Source organism: Panthera onca, chromosome B3 (assembly GCF_046562875.1).
Source record: "Panthera onca isolate mPanOnc1 chromosome B3, mPanOnc1 haplotype 2, whole genome shotgun sequence".
NCBI lineage: Eukaryota > Metazoa > Chordata > Mammalia > Carnivora > Felidae > Panthera > Panthera onca.
In genome coordinates, this window is record NC_138344.1 from 118,125,574 (window position 1) to 118,152,632 (window position 27,059).

General features: G+C 38.8%; 1 protein-coding gene across 1 annotated transcript in view; it reads left to right on the plus strand.

Annotated features, from left to right (window-relative positions):
* Positions 1-417: 417 nt before the first annotated feature.
* The window catches only part of DNAL1 (dynein axonemal light chain 1), a 44,389-nt gene continuing 17,747 nt past the window's right edge, over positions 418-27,059 (plus strand). Inside the window, exons 1-4 of the mRNA XM_060617362.3 lie at positions 418-511; positions 12,165-12,203; positions 15,342-15,451; positions 18,393-18,448. Of these exons, the coding sequence (XP_060473345.1) occupies positions 509-511; positions 12,165-12,203; positions 15,342-15,451; positions 18,393-18,448 (208 nt within the window). The 5' untranslated portion in view covers positions 418-508. The remainder of the gene's footprint in view (positions 512-12,164; positions 12,204-15,341; positions 15,452-18,392; positions 18,449-27,059) is intronic.

Sequence of the window (27,059 nt, forward strand, 5' to 3'; positions counted from 1 at the left end):
TTATAAAACCAGCATTTTATGCTTTCATTCTCCTCTGGAGGGGCTGGGGGAAGGTAACCGAGGAAATTCTGCTGAATATAGCCTCAATCGGATGCCAAGGTGAATTACAGAAGGTGATAAAAAGAAAGATGCGAGGGGCAATCTGCAGGGGAAGGGAATTTTATGGCAAGGTTTTAAAGTTTTAAACTTAGGCAGGTACATCACTTCAGATTAGCTGAAATTGCTTTCGGCAAAAAGCATCTCTGGACCACTCTGCGCCGTTAAGCTCTCACGTCCCGCATGCCACCAGCAGCCCCACCACAGCGACCGGGAGGCGAGCTGCAGCCCTGCCGGAGGACCGAAGCGGCCGCCGCGCCATCCCACAATGCCCCGCTCACGCCACCGTGGGGGGGCGGGGAGAAAGTACCGCTGCCAGGGTTGGGATCGGCGGAGGGTTCCGAGAAGTGCGCACGCGCACTGACCTCGGCGGGCCCTAGCAACCAGAGCAGTGACAGTAGCAACGGCCGGAATGGTGAGTACCCTCTAGGCCTCGTAGCCAAAGAGGAGAAGGGATTGGAAGTGGAAAAGGGTGACTGTGGCGTGTTAAGGGTGAGGGGGTCCTCGATCAGCGGAAGGAAGCCGGTAACCGACGCTAAGCTAGCTCAGGAATCAGAGGCCTGAGGCGAAAGAGAAGCCCTGCCACCGGGTGGTCTGGGGTGAGGGCGGCCTGGGGCGGATTGCAGGTTGGGTTAATATGGTCGGACTCTGACAGAGAAAAGGAGGGCAAAGGACAGGAAATGCTCGAAAAAGAGCGGATGAGAGTGGGAAAGGTGATGGAAGGCAGACTGTGTGAATAAGGATTTTTCTGTACATAGAAGTAATTTTCTCTCTGGCGAGACGGGGCGCGGGGAGCTAGTTATGAGAGGAATGTGTGTAACACCGAGTGCAGCAGTATTCCTAACCTGTGATGTGCCCAAGTTGCCCTCTGAATGACTGTAAGTGCAGTTGTTAGGTAGCATTGTAAAGCCCACTCTGATAGAATATATTAGGATAGCGTTTCTCAAATTTAAGTACGCATAAGTATAGGCGGCCCAAGATTGAGCTTGTTGGAATGCACGTTATGAATTTTTAATATGATGGGGTTCGGGAATGTCCATTTCAACAGTGCACCTCAAGTGATTCTAAAATTGGAGGGTTTCCCATCCCATTTAGAGAAATACCGCTACCTTGGATTTGAAATCTATCAGTGGTCTATCCAATCAAAGCTCTTTCCGAAGTAGTGATTTTACCTACTGATGTTCCTCAACTCCTACTTAAAGTATGCACTGTTTTGCTTACAGATTTGGTAGATCCAGCTAGTAGTTTGAAAAGGAATGTTGTTGGTTGGTTACAGACCCAGTCAGAGCTGTTTAGCAATGTATGTGATTGTCCTGCCAGATGGAGATGTTTATGAAGAATAAGTATAATTAGTTGTCTTCTTTTTTATTTTCAATGTTTATTTATTTTTGAGAGAGAGAGAGAGAGAGACACCGAGTGTTAACAGGGGCAGGGGAGGGGCAGAGAGAGAAGGAGACACAGCACTCCAAGCAGGCTCCAGGCTCTGCGCTGTCAGCACAGAGCCCTTGCAAGGCAGGGCTTGAACTCCCGAACTATGACTCCCGAACTGTAAGATCATGACCTGAGTGACCTGAGATGAAGTTCATGCTTAGACTGAGCCACCCGGGCATCCTTAATTAGTTGTCTTCTTTTTGTGATTCCAGTGCTGTTTAAGTGGGGAGAGATTGAGCCCAGGAAATTGAAATGATAACGAATTCATGCCTGCCCTCAACCACAAGATTAAATACTACTCTTTTAAAAGTAGTTTTCTCTGTGCTTTCCTTACTTTATTCCACAGACATGTAGCTGAAAACCACTGCCAAAGAGAGTAAAAAGTTCTGGAACCTAGGTTTTTGTTTTGTTTTAAGTTTATTTATTTTGAGAGAGAGAAAGAGAGAGAATCCTAATCAGGCTCCACACCACCAGTGCAGAGTCCGATGTGGGACTCGAACTCACAAACCACAAGATCATGACCTGAGCTGAAGTCTGACACTTAATGGACTGAGCCACTCAGGCACCCATGGAACCTAGGTTTATGTTCAGGTGAAGAAATAATCCGCTCTAACTAATTCTGAAAGCATGTACCATGAGAATTATTGAAAAGCTTCAAATAGAGAATCAGGAAGCTAGCTGAGACTGGAAGCTGGTGGTTCTAGAGCCCTCCAGAAATCAGGCCCACATGGTTTTTTAATTAAAAAACACTAGCTTCCAATGTCTTTAAATGATCATATTTCACATCAAAACCCAGATTTATGGCCTCTCTCAAAAATCAGAAATATCATATTTCCCCATTGGATACATTTTTACACCCATTTTTGTATTACTAAAATATGGTGGTGTCATATAATTGGCAACATCTTTTATTTATTTATTAATTTAATTTATTTATTTATAGAAAGAGAGTAGAGGAGAGGGGCAGAGGGAGAGAGAGAGAATATTAAGCTGAGCTGAGCTGAGCATGGAGCCCAACCTGGGGCTTGATCCCACTACTCTGGGATCATGACCTGAGCCGAAATCAAGAGCCTGTCACTCACCCGACTGAGCCACCCAGGAGCCCTGGCAACATCTTTTCTCTCTTACTGGTACATAAAATAAGGGTGTTTTTTCTTTAAAACTTTTTAATGTTTACTTATTTTTGAGAGACAGAGAGAGCACAGGCAGGGAAGGAACAGAGAGAGACGGAGACACAGAATCCAAAGAGGCTCCAGGCTTTGAGCTGTCAACACAGAGCCCCACATGGGGCTCGAACTCATGAACCATGAGATCATGACCTGGACTAAAGTCGGATGTTTAACTGACTGAGCCACCCAGGTGCCCCCAAATAAGGGTGGTTTTTAAAAAAATGTTTATTTGAGAGAGTGAGTGAGCAGGGGAGGGGCAGAGAGAGAGGGAGAGAGAATCCTAAGCAGGCTCTGCGCCATCAGCACAGAGCCTGGCACAGGGCTCGATCTCACTAACCATGAGATCATGACCTGAACTGAAATCAAGAGTCTGACACTTAACCGAATCAGCCACCCAAGCACCCCGTGGGTGTTATTTTCAATAATGGAGTTTTAATATTTGAAGAAGTGTGATACTAGGGTAAATCAAGTCCCACCTGCCAGTTGTTTTCTAGAACTAGAGTAAAGGTTAACATCTTTATATGGCCACTTTTACCCATTTATCCATTATCCACTGGTCCTTTAGGCATTTCTGTTTTTGACTCCTGCAATCTATAGAGGAATTAGTGACCTTATAAACCAATTTGTAGACTACTAGATTGCTTCCAACTTGAAAGTATTCTTCTGTGTGTTTTTTTCATGGGCCCATGTAAGGATCTCTCTGGGAAATGTACCCAGGAGTGGGATTTCAGAGTCAGAGGGCCTGTGCATATTTAATTTCCTTAGGCACTGTCGGATTACTTTCCATAATGGCTCTGCTAGTTTGGTTTGTTTTTTAAGTAAGCTCTACCCCAATGTGGGTCTTGAACTCACACCCTGAGATTGACAGCTGCATGCTTTGCGGACTGATCCAGCCAGGCACCCTTGGCTCTGTTAGTTTTTACCTCCTTTAGCAATGCATGAGAGTTCTACTTTCTCACCAAATTTCTAACTTTTGCCAAGCTGAGGATGTATTTTAGTATCGCATTGTTTTATTCTGCATTTCTCTGATTTTCAGTGAGTTTGAATACCTCATGATATTGTTAGTCATTTGGATTTCAGTTTCTGTGAATTCTGTGTATATTTTTTGTAAAATTTTTCTAATTTTCCTTTTTGTTTCTGAATTTTAGGAGCTTCTCCTACATTCTAGATATTAGTCTTTTGTTGGTTTTATATTGAAAACATCTTCTCACAACTTTTCTCTTAACTTTCTCAGTAGTGTTCTTCACTTACTGAACTCCATTTGTTCTAATATTTGTCAATTTATTCTACTGTTTTCAATGTAGATGATCATCTGCCAATAGTGAGTTTTATTTCCTCCTTTTAATCATTGTAATTTGTATTTTATTATAACATTGACCAAGATCTCTTATACCATGTTAAACAGTAGGAATGATAGTAGGTATCTTTGATATGTTGGAATCGGAATCTTAAAGAGAATACTTTTTAAAAATAACCATTTTTAAAAAACTTTTTAAAAATGATTATTCATTTTTGAAAGAGAGAGAGAGAGAGAGAGACTGAGCATGAGTTGGCGGGGGGGTGGGGGGTGGGTAGAGGGACTGGAAGACACAGACTCCAAAGCAGGCTCCAGGCTCTGGGCTGTCAGCACAGAGCCCAACGTGGAGCTTGAACCTGCAAACTGGGAGATCCTGACATGAGATGAATTCGGAAGCTTAACCAACTGAGCCACCTAGGTGCCCCAAAATATACTTTTTTAAAAGTTTATTTATTTTAAAAATTTTAAAATGTTTATTTATATTTGAGAGATAGATGCAGTGTGCAAGTAGGGGAGGGGCAGAGAGATACCTAGACTGAATCTGAAGCAGCCTCCAGGCTCTGAGCTGTTAGCACAGAGCCTGACCAGGGGCCTGAACCCATGAGCTGTGAGATCATGATCTGAGCCAAAGTCGGATGCTTAACCAACTGAGCCACCCAGGTGCCCCAAAATATCTTTTTAAAAAAAATTTACTTATTTATTTTGAGAGAGACAGCATAAGCAGGGGAGGGGCAGTGAGAGAGAGGGAGAGAGAGAATCCCAAGCAGGCTCTGAGCTGTCAGTGCAGAGCCCGACTTGGTACATGATCTCACTATCTGTGAGATCATGACCTTAGCTGAAATCAAGAGTTGGATGCTTAACCAACTGAGCCACCCAAGAGCCCCTAAAATATCTTATTTATTTTATTAAAAAAAATTTTTTTTTTACATTTTTTTTGAGAGACAGAGAAAGACAGAGCACAAGTGGGGGAGGGGCAGAGAGAGAATGAGACACAGAATCCTAAGCAGGCTCCAGGCTCTGAGCTGTCAGCGCAGAGCCTGAAGTGGGGCTTGAACTCACAAATTGTGAGATCATGACCTGAGCCGACGTCGGACGCTTAACTGACTGAGCCACCCAGGTACCCCTCAATCCCCTTGCTTTCAATCTGAAAGTGTCTTTAGGTCTAAAATGGGTCTCTTGTAAACAGCATATAGACAGATCTTGTTTTCTTATCCATTCTCTTACACTATATCTTTTGATTGGAGCATTTAGACCATTGACATTTAGAGTGAGTACTGAAAGATATTAATTTATTGCCATTGCGTTGCCTATAGAGTTGGAGTTTCTGGTGGTGGTCTCTGGTCCTTTCTAGTCTTTGTTGCTTTTGGTCTTTTTTGTTTTGTTTTGTCTTTTCTCCTCTCAGAGAGTCCTCCTTAAAATTCCTTGCAGGGCCAGTTTAGCGGTCATAAACTCCTTTAGTTTTTGTTTGTCTGTGAAACTCTTTATTTCTCCTTCTATTTTGAATGACAGCCTGTCTGGATAAAGAACTCTTGTCTGCATATTTTTCTGATTCAGCATATTGTATATATCCTGCCACTCCTTTCTGGCCTGCCAAATTTCTGTGGATAGGTCTGCTGTGAACCTGATCTGTCTTCCCTTATAGGTTAAGGACTTTTTTCCCCTTGCTGCTTTCATAATTCTTTCCTTATCTGTGTATTTTGTGAATTTGACTATGATATGCCTTGTTGATGATATGCCTTTTCGTTGAATCTAATGGGAGTTCTCTGTGCTTCTTGGATTTTAATGTCTGTGTCTATCCCCAGGTTAGGAAAGTTTTCTGCTATGATTTGCTCACGTAAACCTTCTACCCCTTTTTCTCTCTCTTCATCTTCTGGGATTCCTATGATTTGGATGTTATTTCTTTTTAGTGAGTCATTGAGTTCTCTAAATCTTATATCGTGCTCTTTTGCCTTAGTTTCTCTCTTCTTTCTGCTTCATTATTCTCCATAATTTTGTCTTCTATGTCACTGATTCGCTGCTCTGCTTCATCCATCCTTGCAGCCATGGCAACCATTTGAGATTGCATCTCTGTTATAGAATTTTTAATTTCATTCTGACTGATTTTGCTTCTTTCATCTCTGCAGAAAGGGATTCTATGCTTTTTTTCAACCCCAGCTGGTATTCTTATTATCATGACTCCTAATTCTAGTTCAGACATCTTGCTTATATCTGTGTTGATAAGTCCCTGACTGTCATTTCTTCCTATTCTTTCTTTTGGGGTTAATTAGTTTTGTCATTTTGGAGGAAGAAAAAGAATTAATAAAATAAAAAATTAAAATTAAAAAGATTAGAAACAATACCAAAAAATCAAATAAAGGAAGCTAGATCCTAGGTATGTTTGACATGCTGATCCTAGATCCTTGAAAGAAGCTTAATTTCATAGAGAAAAAAGGAAAGAAAAGAAAAGCAAAAGAAAAAGAAAAAAGTAAGAAATCATTTAAAAATTTAAAAAAGGTATACAATAAAATACAATGAAATGAATTGGAGAAGGTAAAATAGAATAAAAAAATAAATTTCCAAAAAATGTAGTAAAAATTTTTTTTAATTATATAACAATGGAAAATAAAAATATTTTTTTTCTCTTTCTGTATCCAAGAATAAGAAAAGAAAAGAAAAAACACAAAACAAACAAACAAAAAAACCCCCAAATAGATGGACCAGTGAACAGAATGAATTCTGAATGAAATTACATCTGGTTTCCCCTAGAAGTCAAACTATGAAGCACTTTATAGTCTGTACGCTAATCAGGTGGAGACTTATGGTGGTTCTCTAGGGCTTGGTTGGTGCAGTTGGACAGGTCGTGGTGTAATGACTCTGTTCTCCGCTAGGTGGCGCTGCTTAGCTTACTGGAGCGGATCAGTGTGGCCCACGTGCACGTGTTTGTGTGCATGTGTCAGAGGTGAAAATGGCATCCAGCTTCTCAGTCTCTACTATCAGAACTCTGCTCTACCCTACTGGCAATCAAGCACAACTTCTTTGTTTCTGGTTTCCATCCACTCCCTATTTCTACACTGTCTGTGTCCAAGCCATCAGCTTAGATGGCACCTCCCTCCTGAATTTTATCTCAGATGGGGCTGTGTTTCCAAACCCCTCACTTCTGAGGGCCCTGCTGTTTACACCTGCTCCAACCCTCTGAGGAAGGGTCTTGCTGAGCAATGGCTGGATGCCTGCTTGCCCCTGGGGACATTCCTTGTGATCATGCTGCTGTAGAGGATGAGAGGTTGTGGCTGGATGCTGGCTTGCCCCAGTCTAAGTTCATCTGATGGCATAGTGGCAGTGTTTCAGGGATTATGGTAAATCACAACACACAACCCACACCAGGTTTCACCACACTCTGGCATTTTTGTTCCAATACCAGCAGTCATGTCCTCCGGGGTCTGCTGGGACCTTTGCCTGTGGGCAGACTGCATGGCCTCTACCAAATGCCCTCCTAGCAGGGTAGCAGGGGAACCACTTCTCCCTGTGTGGCCCATGGACTGCTCAGACCTCGCTGCCTGCCTCTGGGGATTTGCCCTTCCCACCAGAGCACCTCCAGGTATTGGGCTGCAGAATTTCTGATGCTACTCTGCCCTATTTATAGAATCCTAATGACATCGAAACCCTCTTCCCTCTTCTTTTCTTGTTTAGGTACTTGTGGGTGCTTTCACTCTTTCTCTTTCTCTCCAGCTACTTTCAAGGGGAGTGCTTTTCCTGCGCTCTCCCCCCCCTTCTCTGTCCTCTCTCCGCAAATACCACTCCCTCCCTACCCTCCACAGATTCTCTCTCCCCAGTTCACCTCTCCATCCCGAATACCTGCCGAGTTCTGTGGCTTAAGTTATGCAGATTGCTGTGTTAATCCTCAGATTAATTCTCTGGGTGTGCAAAGTGGTTTGATGCTGATCTAGTTGCATTTCAGGGATGAGAAGCAGAGAACTTTGATGCTGCTTTGCCATCTCCGACCCCTCCTCTGATTATATACTTTTCGATCTTTCCAGTGTGATCCTCCTTAACCATCTTATTTAAAATAAACATACTCTAGGGGCTCCTGGGTGTCTCAGTTGGTTAAGCAGCCAATTTCCTTAATAATTGTCACTTTCTAATATACTATATAATTTATTTATTAAATATATTATTTTTCATCTGTTTCCTGCCAATAGATGTAAGTTTCAGGAAAGCAGCAATCTTTGTTTTGTTCATTGATATGTCCTAAGCATGTAAAAGAATGTTTGGTACATAGTAGATAATAAATATTTGCTAAAATGAATGAATTTCTTCATAAAATATGGCATTTGCTTTAGGTTTTTGGTATGTAGCTTTTATTAGATAGGGAATTTCCCTTTAACTCTTAGTAAATTATATTTATAGGCTTTTTTGTTGTTAAACAATCCTTATGCTCCTGGGGTTAGCCATTCTTGATCACGATTATTCACCATTGGCTTTGGAGATCTGTTGTTGTATCTAGGATTTTCAAATCTATGCTGAGAAGAGGAGTCCTTATCTGGTTATGGCATCAAGGTTATTCTAGCCTCATAAAATAAACTAGCAGTTTTCCCTCTTTTTCTGGTTTCTGAAACAACTTGTATAATAACAGAAAATATCTGTTCCTTGAAAACTTGGCAGAATTTACTTGTAAAATTATCTAGGCTTGGAGCTTTAGGAAAGGAGAATGAAGGTAAATCTCTGATTATCTTTTTTTTTTTTTTTAATGTTTTTATTTATTTTTGTGAGAGAGACAGAGCGCAATCAGGGGAGGGGTAGAAAGGGAGGGAGACACAGAATCTGAAGCAAGCTCCAGGCTCTGAGCTGTCAGCGCAGAGCCTGATGCGGGGCTTGAACTCGTGAACTGGGAGATCCTGACCTGAGCCGAAGGTGGGTGCTTAACCGACTGAGCCACCCAGGTGCCCCTCTGATTATCTTTTTTTTTCTTTTTAATTTCTTTTAATGTTTATTTATTTTTGAGAGAAAGAGAGAGAGAGAGAGAGAGAGAGAGAGAGAGGAGAGACACACAGAGTGCAAATGGGAGAGGGGTAGAGAGCAAGGGAGACCCAGAATCTGAAGCACGCTCTGGGCTCTGAGCTGTCAGCACAGAGCCTGATGCGGGACTCGAACTCATGAACCCTGAGATCATGACCTGAGTCGAAGCTGGACGCTTAACCGACTGAGCCACCCAGGTGCCCTGATTATCTTTTTAACATTTAAAATAGTTATTGGCCTATTCAGGTTTTCTGATTTCTTCCTGTGACAGTTCAGCACTTTTGTGTTTTTTCTAAATATGCATTCTTTGTTTAGGTTTTCAAACTTATTACCACATATTTGCTTATAAAATTTTATTTTCACTTTATTTATTTATTTATTTATTTATTTATTTATTTATTGTTTATTAAAAATGTTTATTTTTGAGAGAGTGCAAGCTGGGGAGGGGTAGAGACAGGGGGACAGAGGATCTGAAGTAGGTTCTGTGCTGACAGTAGTGAGCCTGATGTGGGGCTCGAACTCACAAACCATGAGATCATGACCTGAGCCAAAGTCAGATGCTCAACTGACTGAGCAGGCACCCCTTATTTATTTATTTTTTAATGTTTATTTATTTATTTTGCGAGAGAAAGTGTGTGAGCAGGGAAGGGGCAGAGAAAGAGGGAGAGAGAATCCCAAACAAGCCCCACACTGTCAGTTCAGAGCCAGACTCAGGCTCTTTCTCATGAACCGAACCATGAGATTGTGACTTGAGCCATTATCAAGGGTTGGATGCTTAACTGACTGAGCCACCCAAGCGCCCCAGTATTTTACTTTTAAATCTTTATGGTATCTATATTATTTCCTCTGATTCTATATTTTTGTTCTATAGCTGTCTTTTTCTTAGTTAGGCTTGCTAGAAATTTAGGAACCAACTTTTAGTTATGTCCATCTTTTTTTTCCTCTGGTCTGTTTTCATCAACTTCTTCCTTTGTATTTATTTCAGCTTTCTTTGTGTTTGCAATGATGTGCTTATTGAAATGTCTTGAATGCTTAGCTTATTTGTTTTGTGTCTCTTATTTTTCTCTTATTTTTTAAAATATAATTTATTGGCAAATTGGCTAACGTACAGTGTCTACAGTGTGCTCTAGGTTTTGGGGGTAGATTCCCATGATTCATCGCTTACATACAACACCCAGTGCTCATCCCAGTAAGTGCCCTCCTCAATGTTTTCTCTTATATTTTAATAAATGTATTTGAGGGCACCTGGGTGACTCAGTTGGTTAAGTGTCTGACTCACTGTTCATGAGTTCGAGCCCTGTGTCGGGCTCTGTGCTGACAGCCCAGAGCCTGGAGCCTGCTTTGGATTCTGTGGTCTCTCTCTCTCTGCCCCTCCCCCATTCATGCTCTGTCTCTCTCTCTCAAAAATAAATATACATTTTGAAAAAAAAAATAAATGTATTTGAAGCCGTAAGTCTCCTTTTAAATGTTATATTCCTTAAATTTTAATATTTTTTGTCTTTTGTTTTACTTTAATTTATAGTTTACTTTGTAACTCAAGGGCTATTTATTACTATGTCTTTACTTTCTAGACATAATGGCATGTATATGCCATTGTGAGGATATACATGTTGAGCAACACTGCACTGGTCCACTTAGGTAGATTATTTTCAGTTAAATACACTGTGGTACTATAAATGTATTTCCTCTTCCCTATGATTTTCTTAATAACATTTTCTTTTCTCTAGCTTACTTTATTGTCAGAATATAGTATGTAATACATATGACATACAAAATATGTGTTAATCCACTGTTTATGTTATTGGTAAGGCTTCTGGTCAACAGTAGGCTATTAGTAAAGTTTTGGGGGAGTCAAAAGTTATACTCAGATTTTTGACTGTTCAGGGGAGAGAGGTTGGTGTCCCTAATGCTCATCTTGTGCAAGGGTCAACTATACTTTAACATTTTTCCTTTTGTTATTGTTTGGGGTTTTGTTCTTTTTTTAATTAACTCTAGCAATAATTCAAAGGATGTCTTCCTTTTCTCACATTTAAAGTTGTGTCATATTAAATTGAATCTGAGATACTATTGATTATAAAGTGCAACATTATTTTATGTTCTAAGAAAGAAAAATAAGAAATTGGAACTAAACCCTGACGGGTAATTTCCTGTCATTTAGAATTTTTATTTTGTTCTTATTAACAGAGTTCTTTTAAATATATTTGGGGGGCACCTGGGTGGCTCAGTTGGTTAAGCATCTGACTTCGGCTCAGGTAGTGATCTCACAGTTTGTGAGTTCGAGCCCCCTGTCCGGCTTTGTGCTGACGGTTCAGAGCCTGGAGCCTGCTTCAGTTTCTGTGTCTCCCTCTCTCTCTTGGCCCCTCCCCTGTTTGTGCGCTCTCTCTCTCTCTCTCTCTCTCTCTCTCTCTCTGTCTCTCTCTCAAAGATCAATAAATAAACATTAAAACAAAATTTTTAATTGTATTTGGGCATGTAAATTTTTATCATATATCATTCTCTGCAAACATAAAAAGGAATATAAATATATGAAATAAAATGGTTAATATTTTTCTAGATATTTACCACTGCCACCTGGCCACAGTAATTGTAAATTGTTCCTGATTGTAAAATGCATCCAAATTTCAAAGATGTCAAAATTTAAAAGATGTAGATCTTAGAATCAGTGAAATAAGATATATTTTAATATCAAATGTTAAAAGGTATATCTTTTTTGTAAAGCAAGTGGAATGAAGTATATGGGTATTACACCATGATTTCCTTAATTTATCTGAGAAGTATTTATTTTTTTAATGTTTATTTATTTATTTTTGAGAGAGAGAGCATGCGTGCAAGTGGGGGAAAGACAGAGACAGAGAGGGAGACACAGAATTCGAAGCAGGTTCCAGTCTCTGAGCTTTCAGCACAGAGTCCAGTGTGAGGCTTGAACCCACAAACCATGAGATCATGACCTTAGCTGAAGTTGGATGCTTAACTGACTGAGCCACCCAGGTGCACCTCTGAAAGGTATTTAAGTAAATCATTCTGATTCCAGGAAATTAAAACATGCTTGTTTGCATATAAAGTCCGAAAGAAAGAAGTTAATCTTTTCAATAGTAGATGCCAAGGCTAATAATTACTGCATAAAAGTTGAATCAACAAATCATACCAATAAAAACACTCTTGTTTCTTCTCTTTTTAAGGCAAAAGCAACAACAATCAAAGAAGCTCTAGCCAGATGGGTGAGTATATGAATTTTTACCTCTTCTAGAGACCATACAAGGAAAGTTTTTGGATAGGTATTTAAATCTGATCATTCAATACAAGGAATCTTTGTGGTACTGGAGCTATTTAGCTATTTTGACTGTGGGGGTTGGTACATGAACCTACACAGATAAAATTGTATACACTTAATACACACATACAAAAGCATTTATACTCATATATAAATGAATACTAGTAAAATTGGGAAAATCTGATTAAAATCAGTGGGTTATATCATTATCAGTATCCTAAATGTCTATCAGTGGATAAATGGATTAAAAATGTATATATATATACAGAATGGAATATTATTCAGCCACAAAAAAGGAAATCCTGCCATTTATGACAACATGGATGGACCTTGAGTGCATTATGATAAGTGAAATAAGTTAGACAGAGAAAGACGTACTCTATGATCTCACTCATGTGAAATCTAAAAAAGCTGAACGCACAGAAACAAAAAATCGAATGTTGATTGCTGGGGATTGGCATGTGGGGGACTTGGGGAGATGTTGGTTAAAGGGTACAACTTCAAGTTATAAGACAAGTTCTAGGCATCTGATATACAGCATGGTGACTGTAGTTAATAATATTGTATTATATACTTGAAAGTTGCTAAGAGAATAGATCTTAAATGTTCTCAGCACTAAAAAAAAATTATGTGAGGTGATAGATGAGTTAGCTAATCTTATTGTGTTAATCATTTTGCAATATATGCATGTGTCAAATCATCACCTTAGACTTATACAATTTTACATGTCAATAAAGCTGGAAAACATACTAAAGCAGATACTAACATTAGAAAGGAAACTGCATTGTAAAAAACATGCATTAAATATAAACTATAAATATTTTGAATATAACATTCTATAAAGAATGTTGAACAGTTGTAATTCAACATTATAGATGTTTGGACAGTAGTAATTCAGCATTATAGATATACTTTCCACAGAGTATAGAGATGGCTCCTCAATTTCTATGCCCTGTGATAACTTTTTTGTCAATGTTATCAATAGTTTTTTGTATAACAATGCATCTTTTGCTTTTGTAGCTAGGCTTTGAATAAAAAGTCTTTCAGGAGATGGTGTCTAGGGAAAATAGGATGGATAGAATAAAAAATTTTTGAATTCTTGTTTTAGTGCTTATAAACTTCTTTGTACTCTGCTTTAAAAACCACATTGCTGGTGGTGCCTGGGTGGGTCAACCGGTTAAACATCCAACTCTTAGTTTCAGCTCAGGTCATGATCTCACAGTTTGAGTTCGAGCCCTGCATCGGGCTCTGTGATGACAAGCTTGGAGACTGCGTGGGACTCTGTTTCTTCTTCTCTCATTGACCCTTCCCCACGCTCGCTTGCATGCTCTCTCTCTCTCTCAAAATAAATAAATAAACATTTAAATTAATTAATTGATTGATTAAATAATTCATTTCTGTTTGGTTGATGAAAAATCTGGAGTTTTGTTTGTTTGTTTTTTGTTATTTTAAGAAGGCTCTGTGTCTATCATGGAGCCCAATGCAGGGCTTGAACTCATGACCCTGAACAGATATCAAGAGTTGGACACCTAACCGACTGAGCCACCCAGGTGCCCCAAATCTGTTTTGTTAAAGAAAAAAGTACATATGGAATAGGCTTGTTATTAGATTAGATTTTCTTTGAATCAGATTTTAGGACTTTATTTACTTATGATAATAAGTAATTGCTTTTTTGGTTTGGGTTGTCGGTTCTATTTCTAGATCATATTGTGGCCATAAATCTTTGACTTCAAGATTATTTGAAGACATTAAGCTCACTCTTTCATTGATTAATCTAACATTTATTGAGGGTCTATTAGGTATGTGTTTCTGCTCCCCTAACCTACAAATGTATGGCACGAAAATAAGTACCAAGTGGATGTGTATTAGCTCTTTTTTTTCAACTGATCGTATATTTTCTAGTATTGATATCTTATTATTTGACTTTTAAAAATAAGCCTCTATGTGTCTTATATTGCACTATGTTATAGAAAACATAGGAAAGCAAAGGAAATGGTCCCTGCACCTTAGGAGCTTCCTGTTTTGTTGGAGAGAACTGACTTTAAGTATTGAGGTATTTAGAAAATATTATGATGCAGTATATATTGATAATTAAATTTTGAATTGTGTACATAGTACTGAAATTAAACTTTATGGTAGAATTTATTTTAAAGCTTTTTTTAAGTTTATTTAGGGGTGCCTGGGTGACTCATGTCATGATCTCATGGTTTGTGAGTTCAAGCCCTGCATCACGCTCTCTGCTGTCAGCACAGAGCCTGCTTCAGATCCTCTGTCTGCCTCTCTCTGCCCCTCCCCCACTTGCTTGCTCGCTCTCTCTCTCTCAAAATAAATTTTTTAAAAATTAAAAAAAAATTATTTATTTTGAGAGAGAGAGAGAGTACATGTGCACTTGTGAGTTGGGGAGGGGCAGAGAGAGAGGGAGAGAGAATCCCAAGCAGGCTCCAAGCTTGTCATCACAGAGCCCAACTCCTTATGAATCGGGAGATCACGACCTGAACTGAAATCCAGAGTCGGTTACTCAACCTAGTGAGCCACCCAGGAGCTCCTCTAAGGTAGAATTTAGTAGTAAATTATTATAGAGCAAACAGCTTGGACCTCAGCTGTGTCGTAAAGATGGTATCTTCCAAAATTCTTGGTATCTGGGGTTCTTTCTCAGACTGAACCATGTATAGTAAAAGATTTGCAAGAAGAGATGCAAAATAGTTGAATCTTCCAGATCTAAATCTGATATTTAAGAAAAGGGTGATTAGCCACAAGGAATTCTTCCCAAGAAAATGTTGTCGTGTTTTGTGTTTGTTCATTGATAGACTCTTAAAGAATTTTAAATATTACAGAAATAAAAGTTATTTTCTTTCCTCCTCCTTTCATTCAGTTGGAACCTAACAATTATCTGAACGAGCCATGTAAAAGCCTGGTGATCAGGGTTAGTTAGTAAATCTCATTAAGTGAACTGTAAAGAATGCACAGAGTTACAAAATTCTGATAATTGGTTTGAAATAAACATTGAAAAGCCTTGCAAAATTCTGGACTTTAGTTCTGTATTATAATCAGGGATCACTTTCTTCCAAATTAATTTTTATCATAGGAAGAGAAAACCAGTCAGAAGCCATCTGAAGCCAAAGAGATAAAGCTTTATGCTCAGATTCCCCCTATAGAGAAGATGGATGCATCTCTGTCCACACTTGCTAATTGCGAGTAAGTTCTCTTGTCTTTTTTCCCCTTCCTTTTTAACATACATAAACTAGAAAAAAAGTGTTTGTTTTCTGTGATCTTTGTTTCTTTTTGTTTGTTGGTTTGGTTGATATAATTCTCCCTTTGGCAAAGCCAAACATAAAAGATCGTTGGTTTATGGGGGACTAGTAATAAAGTAACCCTGAACGATATAGTACTTTTTTTTTATGTTTATTTATTTTTCAGATAGAAAGTGCCAGCAGGGGAGGGGCAGTGAGTGAGGGGGACAGAAGATCCAAAACAGGCTCTGCTCTGACAACAGCGAGCCCGATGTGGTGCTCAAACTCACAAACTGTGAGATCATGACCTAAGCCAAAGTTGGATGCTCAACTGACTGAGCCACCTAGGTGCCCCAATATAGTACTTTTTTTTCAGTAAAATTTTTATAATGTGCCTGGAAAATAGAATTTTCCTTGTCTCTTGGGAGAAACTAAATAACTAAGTAATACAATAAGACTTTATTATAAAAGCTAGTATTTCTCTTGTAAAATTAGCCAGTCAGTACTATACAGACTAGAGGCCTAACAGATACTGCTTTAAATTTTTTCAATTGTAAAAATACATTGTTAAAACATCTAGAAAATATAAAAAGCACAAAGGAAAGGAATTAATATCAACCAAAATTGCACCATCTTTTGAGAATCAGTGTTAGCATGTTGATACAGAGCCTTCTAATTTTTCTTTCCTTATTGGGATCAAATTATACTTATTATTTTATAATCCTATTTTCCCATGACTTTAAGTATCAGATCTATATTAATTCCTCTTTTTTTAAAAATTAATTTATTTATTTTGAGACAGCATGGGTGGGGAAAGAGTGGGGGAGAATCCAAAGCAGACTCTGTGCTGTGCTGTCAGTGCAGAGCCTGATGTTGTGCTCAAACCAGGAGATTATGACCTGAGCTGAAATCAAGAGTTAGATGCTTAACTGACTAAGCCACCTAGGCACCCCTATATGAATTCCTCTTAAGTTATTTTCTCAATACTCTACATACTTTTTTAGCAAGCTTCTGTGGATAATTTGAGGCAATTATACCATGACACCTTGTGACCATGCTCTCAGGCTGCAGTGTCTTGTTGGAGCTGTAGATTGTTATAGAATCACTTGGGATTCTTCCTGATTTCTTTAGTCTGTGTTTTTCTAAATATAGTGCACTAACTACCTACATAAGAATTTTCTAATGCAGGAGGTAAGCCCCACACCAAATATATAGAAATAGAATATCTACTGATGAAACCTAGGAATCTATAATAAGCAGCTTGAGTGACTCTTCTATGCATATTTGTGAACCCATGCATTAGACTAATATCTGTCTTTGGAATGAAAGGGAGAAGCAAACATATTTAGTTATTGTATGCAACTTGTCCTTTATGATAAGAGCACTGTGTATTATACGAAAATCCACCCTAGATTTTTTTTTGGCTTTAAAAGCATGATTCCAAAGAGCACTGTTTCAAAGTAGTCAAATATCTTTTTATCATAAAGCCATCTCAAAGGCAAATGTTTGAGAAGGTTTTGTACCTGGTACCAAATTATCTTGGAACTGCTTGGAAGGAGTCAGCCTGTTCATACTTTGGCTGACAATCTCTTTGGGCAGGTTGCCTAAACAACAATTAAAGAATTCATCCCAGTCATATTCCCAGATTTAAGGCACTCCATTTTTCACTGGGAGTTGTCAGGAATTGGGGATGGCTAGAAAATATACAGATTTGATCAATAATTTACACTATAGTAATTGCTTTTGTAAAAAAATGAGTAATTCTTTTTCAAGTCAAATCATAAAGGATAAGATCACATGTTCTAGAGTCAGTTTTTGGAGAGTTTTAAATTTGGCTCTGCCCCTTTATGGCTGTGTAATATTAGGCAAATTGCTTAACATCTTTGTACCTCAGTTTCCTCACTTGTAAAATGCAGATAATAATAATAATACTTATTTCACAGGATTGTTGTGATGGTTAAAACAAACAAAACTGGTTTATGTAACAAGTACTTAGATGAATACTGGGCACACATTGTGTTCAATAAAATTAGCTTTTATTACATTTTTTGCATGAAATGTACTGAAATATTAAAAATTTTGTCAAGAAAGGAAGACTAAGAATGTGTAGTTATGCTCCCTTTAAAATTTTTATATAGTTAAATTATGAGTAGAAAAAATCTAGACAAATGTATACAAACCATTAAAAGTAGTTATCTCTGGGGATATCTGTGGAATGGTTAGCATTACATTATGACTTCTTCAGTATACATTTCTGAATGATTTAACACATGAGCAGATAAATATCTTTGCACATGCATATAATATAGTTCTGCTTTTTATCAAAAGGGATCACATAAAATGTTTTGTTCTGCTAGATGGTTTTTTAACTTGACCACATATCATAGATGTCTTCCCAAGCTGGTATCTGGAGCCTAATTTCATTTGTTTTAGTGACAGTATAGTTTTTCATTATCTATCCCTCAGTTGCTAGATGTTTATAGATTTTTCCCTATTTTTTGCTATTACAATAATACAATAAATAATCTAGCTTATATATCTTTTGGCATTGTATTAGTATTTCAGTAGGATTTATTCTTAGAAATGAATTACTAGGTCAAAGAACACATGCATTTAAAAAAATTAATAAATAATACTAAATTACCTTCAAAAAGTTTTTTTTTAATTTTCTGCAATGAATATGTATTAACTTTGTGATCAGAAAAAAAGGATGAGGATTTCAAAATGAAAGAATACATGCCATGTCTGAGGGGGAAAAAGATTTAGTATAAAAAGAAAATATGACTTAAATATTATCTTCTATGGGCACTTGAGGAATAATTTCTGATAAACCATTTATTTATTTTTCTGATACATCATTTAAAATTGTTTCATATTAATTCAAGTTTTCCTTTGTTCTTTTCAAGGAAGCTTTCACTGTCTACAAACTGCATTGAAAAAATTGCCAACCTCAATGGCTTAAGTAAGTGATCCACAGTAACAGATGGTTCTTGGGTTTTCTCATTACTGGAATAAACATTCTAGAGACACTATGTAATCCCAGAAGCTAGCACCTGTTTTAACCACAGTAATTGTCAGATGACAGAGAAAATATATAAACCATGTGTCTTAAATTTGGTTATCCAAAGAAAATCAGAGAAAACAAAAGACCTAAACATTTTAAAGATGTTTTAAAGCTTTTATAGAGTTAGAATTAAATAGAAAAATGAGATTTTTTTATTATATGTATTTTGTTCAAATTTGTCTTGTCTTTCTTTCTTTCTTTCTTTCTTTCTTACTTTATTTTTAAGAATTCCAGGTGGTATTCTGGAACTTTTTATTTATTTATTTTTAATTTTATTTATTTATTTTGGAGAGAGAGAGAGTGAGTAAGGGGCAGAGAGAGAAGAAGAGAGAGAGAGAATCCCAAGCAGGTCTTGTACCATTAGCAGAGAGCCAGACATGGGGCTTGAACCCGCGAACTGTGAGATCATGACCTGAGCTGAGTTGGACCAAGAGTAAGAGGCTTGGGGCGCCTGGGCAGCTTAGTCGATTAAGTGTCTGACTTCGGCTCAGGTCATGATCTCATGGTTTGTAAATTTGTGTCCCACGTCGGGCTCTGTGCTGACAACTCTGAGCCTGGAGCCTGCTTCGGATTCTGTGTCTCCCTCTCTCTCTGTCCCTCCCCTGCTCATTCTCTGTCTTTCTCTCAAAAATAAACAAAAGAAAAAAAGTCTAAGTCTTAACTGACTTAGCCTCTCAGGTGCCCCAATACTTGTTATATTTAAATTTTAATTCCTCACCATCATTTTTCTTGTGTTCCTTATCTGTGTTAATGATGTTGCCACCATCCCAGTTGCCAAGGCTTCTGACTCCTGCTAATTTCCTATGTTTGGTGAAACTTGGTGGTTTAAAACAATAGTTCTGAAAAACAACAGCAAGAACAAAAACAGTTCTGGAGGCCAGAAGTCTGAAATTGGTTTTAGTGGGCCAAAATCAAGGTTTTGACCAAGCCACACTGCCTGAAGGCTTTAGGGGAGAATCTTCCTTGTTTCTTTTAGATTCTGATGACTGCCACGTTCCTTGGCTTGTGAGGACATCACTCTAATCTCTGCCTCTGTGGTCATGTTGACTTCTCCTCTTTCATCTGTGTCACATATTTATTTCTCTGCCTCCTTCTTTTTTTATTATTAATATTTTTAAATTTATTTTTGAGAGAGAGCATGAGCAGGGGAGGGTCAGGGGGGTGGTGCAAAAGATGCAAATCAGGCTATGCACTGAGAGCAGCAAGCCCAATGTGGGGCAGAAACTCATGAACTGCAAGATCATGACCTGAGCCAAAGATGGATGCTCAACTGACTGAGCCACCCAGGCACCACTCTCTGCCTCCTTCTTAAGAAGATATGTGTGATTACATTTAGGGAACACCTAGATAATCAAGGCTATTCTCCCTAAGATCCCTAACTTGATGACATCTACAAAGTACTCCCCGCCCCCCCCCCCCCCCCCCATATAAGGTAACATCGCAGGTTCCGGGGATTAGGATCTAGGTATCTTTCGGTGGGGAATTATTTAACCTACCATGCTCCTCCTTTACTTCCCTTAAGACATCTGAGTTCATCACTGAGTCCTGTTTACTCTTTGAGAGAGCTCTTAAATAATTTGTTGCTTTTCCATTTCCAGAAGCTATGGTTTTATTTAAGACCCACATCATCTCCCCCTTGTATTTTCAAACATTTTTTTTACTACTTTTCCATAGTAAGGAATACATTTGAATTCATGACTCAATACATATATTCATATGAATATACATATCAAATACATACATACACATGTGAAGTGGAATAGGTTTGTAAAACAATATTTACCCTTATAGCATAGGTTCCAGTGTAAGGTTTTAAATTATTTTTAATGTTTATTTATTTTTGAAGGAGAGAGAGAGCATGAGTGATGAAGAGGCAGAGAGAGAGAGGGAGACACAGAATCCAAAGCAGGCTTCAGGCTCTGAGCTGTTAGCACAGAGCCCAACACGGGGTTCAAACCCAAGAGCCATGAGAAGTTGGATGCTCAACCAACTGAGCCCCCCAGGCACCCTCCAGTATAAGTTTTTTAAAGATTTCATTTTTTAAAAATGCTTGTCACAACCCATTAAGCTGATTTCATATCACCTATAGTTTGAGAAACACTGCCATGGGGTACCTGGGTGGTTCAGTTGGTTAAGCATCCGACTCTTTTTTTTTTTTCAATGTTTATTTATTTTTGAGAGAGAGAGAGAGTGCAAGTTGAGGAGGGGCAGAGAGAAAGGGCAACAGAGGATCCAAAGCAGGCTCTGTGCTGACAGCAGAGAGCCTGATGTAGGACTCGAACCCATGAACCACGAGAGCCGAAGTTGGACACCTAACCACCTGAGCCACCCAGGCGCCCCTAAGCATCTGACTCTTGACTTTGGATCAGGTCATGATCTCAGGGTTGTGAGATCCAGCCTCAAGTTGGGCTCCATGCTGGGCATGGAGCCTGCTTAAGATTCTGTCTCTCTTTCCCTCTGCCCCTCTCCCCTGCTTATGTGCTCTCTTTCTTGAAAGAAAGAAAGAAAGAAAGAAAGAAAGAAAGGTAGGAAGGAAGGAAGGTAGGAAGGTAGGAAGGTAGGAAGGAAGGTAGGAAGGAAGGAAGAAAGAAAAGAAAAGAAAGAGAAAAACACTGCCTTATGACTTTGTGCTAGCCTCCGAATTGATCTTTTTGTCTCCTTTCACCCAGTTGACATTCAACATTGATAGCAGGGTTTTCTTTCTAAAAATATTATTCTTGGGGCGCCTGGGTGACTCAGTTGGTTGAGCATCTGACTCATGTCCGTGGGTTCAAGCCCTGCATGGGGCTCTGTGCTGACAGCTCAGATCCTGGAGCCTGCTTTGGATTCTGTGTCTCCCTCTCTTTCTCTCTGCCCCTCCCCTGGTTACACACTCTCTCTCTCTCTCTCTGTCTCTCAAAAAATAAAATGTTAAAAAAATGTTTTTTTATATTATTTTCATTATCATTCTTCCAGATCAGAGACCTTTAATGGTTCCCTTTTGCCTAGTAAAGACCAAATGCCTTAATGTTGCATTCAAAGTCATCTAAAATCTGTGCCACCCTATTCACACCTGAATACATCATTCTTTTTTATGACTTTGTGCATTTGTTAATGCAATGCTTTTTTCCTTTGAGAATAGCCCCTTCCTCAACATGAAAATCCTGCAAAAAACAAAATTAAGGTTAAGAATGTCAAGTTTAAATGTCATTTCTCCCTCTAAAGACTTCTCTAGTGATTGTCATAATTATTCTTTCTCTTTTTTTAATGTTTATTTATTTAGAGAGACCAAGAAAAAGCACAGAGGAGGGGCAGAGAGAAAGGGAGAGAATTCCGTGTGGGCTCTGTGCTCATAGTGCCACCCAGGCACCTCTATTATTACTCTTTCTTTAGGAATATTAATAACTGTCTTGGATTATAATAATAAATACCCACTTCATATAGTTTTTGTGAAGATTAAATGAGTTAGTATATATAAAGTGTTTTGAATAGTTCCTGGTACATATAAATGCTCAAGAAATATTAGCTATTATTATGGTTAGTGAGGAATATGTTCTGTCTCTTCAGATAATGAGCTCCTTGAGTGTAAACATCACATCTTACTATCTTATCTTCCAAATCTCCATCCTCCTCCCAGGACCTTACCCAAAGTTGGCATTCAGTATTTATGTAGTCCTGGAGAAGAAGCATTTACTATTAGAGCTGTGCATAAGATGACTCAGTATATTTGTTTTTCACTGACTCATTAAACAATTTGAGATGTTTCACTTTACCATTAACCCTTGAACAACATGGGTTTGAACTGTGTGAGTCTATTTACATGCTGATTTTTTTTTTTTTTACAGCACTGTAAATTTATTTTCCTTTCATTCTTGAATGTATTTTCTTTCTTTTATGATTTTCTTTTTTTTAAACTTTTTTTTTTTTTTATTTTTGAGAAGAGAGAGAGCATGCGTGGGGGAGGAGAGAGAAAGAGGGAGTCACAGAATCTGAAACAGGCTCCAGGCTCTGAGCTGTCAGCACAGAGCCCAATGTGGGGCTGAACTCACAGACTGTGAGATCATGACCTGAGCCGAAGTCCGATGCTTAACCAACTGAGCCACCCAGGCGCCCCTCTTTCATGATTTTCTTAATATTTTCTTTTCTCTAGGTTTATTGTAAGAATATAATATATAATACATATAACATACAAAATGTGCATTAATGGACTGTTGACCAAGGCTTCTGCTCAATAGCAGGCTATTAGTCGTTAAGTTTTGGGAGAGTAAAAATTTATACTCAGATTTTCAACTGCCTGGGGGTTGGCATTGCTAACTCCTGTGTTATTCAACAATTATACAGACACTTTGTCTATAATTGAAATAACTTGCTTTAATGAGATTAAATTGATGATATGTTTTTAAAGTTTATTTATTTTCAGAGAGAGAGAGAGAGAGAGAGAGAGAGAGAGAGGAGAATCCCAAGCAGGCTCCATGCTGACAGCATGCCTAACGCGGGCCTCTATCTCACAAACACTGAGATATGACCTGAGCTGAAATCAAGAGTTGGGGGGCACCAGGTGGCTTAGTCGGTTAAGCGTCCAACTCTTGGTTTCAGGTCAGGTCATGATCTCATGGTTTGTGGGTTCTAGCCCTGCAGAGGGCTCCTCGCTGGCAGTGAAGAGCCTGCTTAGGATTCTCTCTTTCTCTCCTTCTCTCTCTGCTCCTCTCCTGCTCTCTTTCTCTCTCTCTCTCAAATAAATAAACTGAAATCAAGTGTCAGATGCCTAACCAACTGAGCCACCCAAGCACCCTGATGATGTATTATTTATCAATACAGATAACATGCTTTTCTTTTCATTAAAAACATGACTCTGACAATAGTGAAAATAGATAACCTCTGTACAGGGCTGGCAATAGACTTTAACTTATAATCTAACTTTGGTCAATTGGTAGTGACTCTCAGAAAAATTTAATTAATTAATAAGAGTACCAAAAATTCAGTAGAAAGAATAGCTTGATCAGTTATTGATGTCTGATGTAGACATGGATTGAGACAGTATAAGCATTTGTACCATACATTTGCTATACTTGATTCACCTCATTTTAGTTGTGCTTACAACAAATAGTACTTCCATAGTCTATAGCCGGTCACTGGGGAATACACATCATCTGTGACTATAAAGCAAAAAGACACTGCTGATCCCTATGAAGGATTGAATATATGACTGTAGCCTGTCTCTCACCCCTTCCCTTTCATGAGCACTATAGTCTCACTTGTTAAACTGTGATGACAGGATCTGGAATAAAAAGGGATTCCTATTTAACAGGGGGTTTATAAGGCAGAATAACCCTAATGGCAACTATGTTTATTGTAGCAAAACTGTGGCTAGAAAACTGCATACCTGGACTATGTTGAAAACTGTGACTAAAAGGTTGTACAATATGAATATTAATAATCTCATATCAAATATTAGAACATAAATTTTGTTGCCTTGTATCTTTGGTAAAAACTTATACTTTTCTCCTTTAGTTTACTAAATAAACACAGAACTTTCGAACACTGTTTTGATTTTCACCAGGACCCTTCTTATATGAAGAAAAAAACAGTGTTTTCCTTTTGGTGGTGCTCTACTTCTGTACCACCTTCTACTTCTGAAAAATATATCGTTGTGTTATGTCAGAACATTTAATTTATTAACTTTGATATCATAATTTATGTCCCTATACAGTAATCAATAAGATCTTTTTAGCTTTCCATCACCATTTTCGTGTGTATTTTTTTTAAAAGGTGTTTAAAAAAAAAAAAAGAGTTTTATATATTAACTTAGATACTATCTTTGGAAGAGCTACATATATTTTATATTTGTTATATTCAGTCTGAGGTTGTTTCTCAGTCTTCATCTTAGTTGACCTAGCAGCATATTTTGACATGAATGATTTAGTTCCTCTTCGAAGTAATTTCAATGTTTGGCTTCTAGGACACTGTGCCCTCCTGATCTTCCTGTCTTTCTGGCTGCTCCTTCCCAGTCTCGTGTCTCCCACTTTTAAGTATTAGAGTACTCTAGGCCTCAGTTCTTGGATCTCTTCTCTGTTCTGTCTTCACCTATTCCCTGGATTATCTCATCTAGGTCATGGCTTTATCATCTATATGCTGATGGTTCCCATATTTGTATCCCTAACCCAGGCATCTCCTCTGAACTCCGGATTTGCACAGTCGGTTGCCTGGTATTTCCATTGGATGTCTACTAGACATCACACACTTAACATTTCCGAAACTGAGTACTGATATCCTTCCCCAGCCCCAGCTAAACCAACTTCCTATGTGTCTTTCTCAGATAGCAACAACTCCATTCTTCCTGTTGCTTAGGACAAACTCCCTGGTAATTTCTTAACTCCTTTCTCACACAGCCTATGCAAGACCTATTATCTTTCTTTTTTTCTTTTTTAAGTTTTTTAAATTTATTTTCAGAGAAGATAGAGAGTCAGGAAGGGACAGAGAGAGAGAGAGAGAGAGAGAGAGAGAGAATCCCAAGCAGGACCCACGCTGTCAGCACAGAGCCCAATGCAGAGCTTGAACTCACAAACCGTGAGATCATGACCTGAGCCGAAATCAAGACTTGGGACACTTAACCGAATGAGCCACATAGGTGCCCCAGTATCTTACTTAGTTTATTATCTGGCAAATTGTTAGCTCAATGACAGCAGGAATTTTTGTCTATATTATTCACTATTGTATTATCATATAGTATATTTTAATCACTGCAAGTGATTATAGCTGTTCCTGGTGTATTGTAGATGCTCAATAGTTATGTGTTGAATGGATAACTGTTTGAATAAGCTTTTCAATCTGCATGGAATAGACAAAATAAAATGGCAATCTTTCCATATCAAGAAGCTTTAAAGAATAATTGATTATATGATTTTCTTAAATATTTAATTTTCACACATATATTGTTATATGGGGTGTATGAATTTGCTAGGGCTGTCATAACAAATTCCACAGACTAGATGGCTTAAGCAACAGAAATTTATTTTCTTACAGCTGTAGAGGTGAGAAGTCCAAGATCAAGGTTTTGGAGGGTTGAGTTCCTCTCTCCTTGGCTTGCGGATGGCCATCTTTTCCTCTGGTCTTTTGTTTTTTCTTTCTAATTTTTTTTTATAGTTAAAAAAATTTTTTTTTACATTTATTTATTTTTGAGAGACAAAGCACAAGTGGGGAGGGGCAGAGAGAGAAGGAGACAGAATCCAAAGCAGGCTCCAGGCTCTGAGCTGTCAGCACAGAGTCCACAGTGGGGCTCAAACTCACAAACTGTGAGATCATGACCTGAGCCGAAGTCGGACACTTAACCAAATGAGCCACCCAGGCTCCCCTCTTTATAAATTTTTTAACATTTATTTATTTTTGAGAGAAAGAGACAGAGTGTGAGTGGGAGAGGGGCAGAGAGAGAGGGAGACACAGAATTGGAAGCAGGCTCCAGGCTCTGAGCTGTCAGCACAGAGCCCGATGGGGGGCTCGAACTCAAGCAGTGAGATCATGACCTGAGCTGAAGTCAGACACTTAACCAACTGAGCCATCTAGGTGTCCCTCCTTTGGTCTTTAATGGTCTTTTCTCTGTTTCTGTCTGTGTCCTAATCTGTTCCTATAATTCTTTTTTTAATGTTTATTTATTTTTCAGACAGAGACAGAGCATGAATGGGGGAGGGGCAGAGAGAGAGGGAGACACAGAATCGGAAGCAGGCTCCAGGCTCTGAGCCGTCAGCCCAGAGCCTGACGCGGGGCTCAAACCCACGAACCGTGAGATCGTGACCTGAGCCGAAGTCAGACGCTCAACCGACTGAGCCACCCAGGCGCCCCTCCTATAATTCTTATACGGGCAGCAGTCATATTGCACTTTTTTTTTTTAAGTTTATTTATTTATTTTGAGAGAGAGAGAGAGAGAGAGAGAGAGAGAGAGAGAGGAGAGGGAGAGGGAGAGGGTAGGGGCAGAGAGAGAAGGAGAGAGGGAATCCCAAGCAAACCCACCAACCGTGAGATCATGACCTGAGCCGAAATTGAGTTGGACGCTTAACTGGCTGAGCCATTCAGGTGCCCCAGGGTACCAGTCATTGAATGTTACCTAAAATGATGACATTTACTTTAATTCACTCTTTAAATTCCCTATCTTTAAATACAGTCACATTCTAAGGAACTGAGTGTTAGGACTACAACATATGAATTTTGGAGTCAGGGGACACAATTCAGTCCATAACCAGGGGACTTGTTTCAACAGTTAAAACATTTTGCATGAATTAGATCACTCGCAAAATACTTTGTCCTGAAAGTTAAGTGTTTCTCATAACAGAATTTGAAATAATTCATTAGGGGTGCCTGGGTAGCTCAGTCAGTTGAGCGTCCAACTCTTGATTTCGGTTCAGGTCATGGTCTTGCGGTTTGTGGGTTTGAGCCCTGTGTTGGGCTCTGTGCTGACAGCCCAGAGCCTGCTTGGGATTCTCTCTCTCCCTCTATCTCTGCCCCTCTCCTCTATCCCTGCCCCACCCCTGCTTGCCCA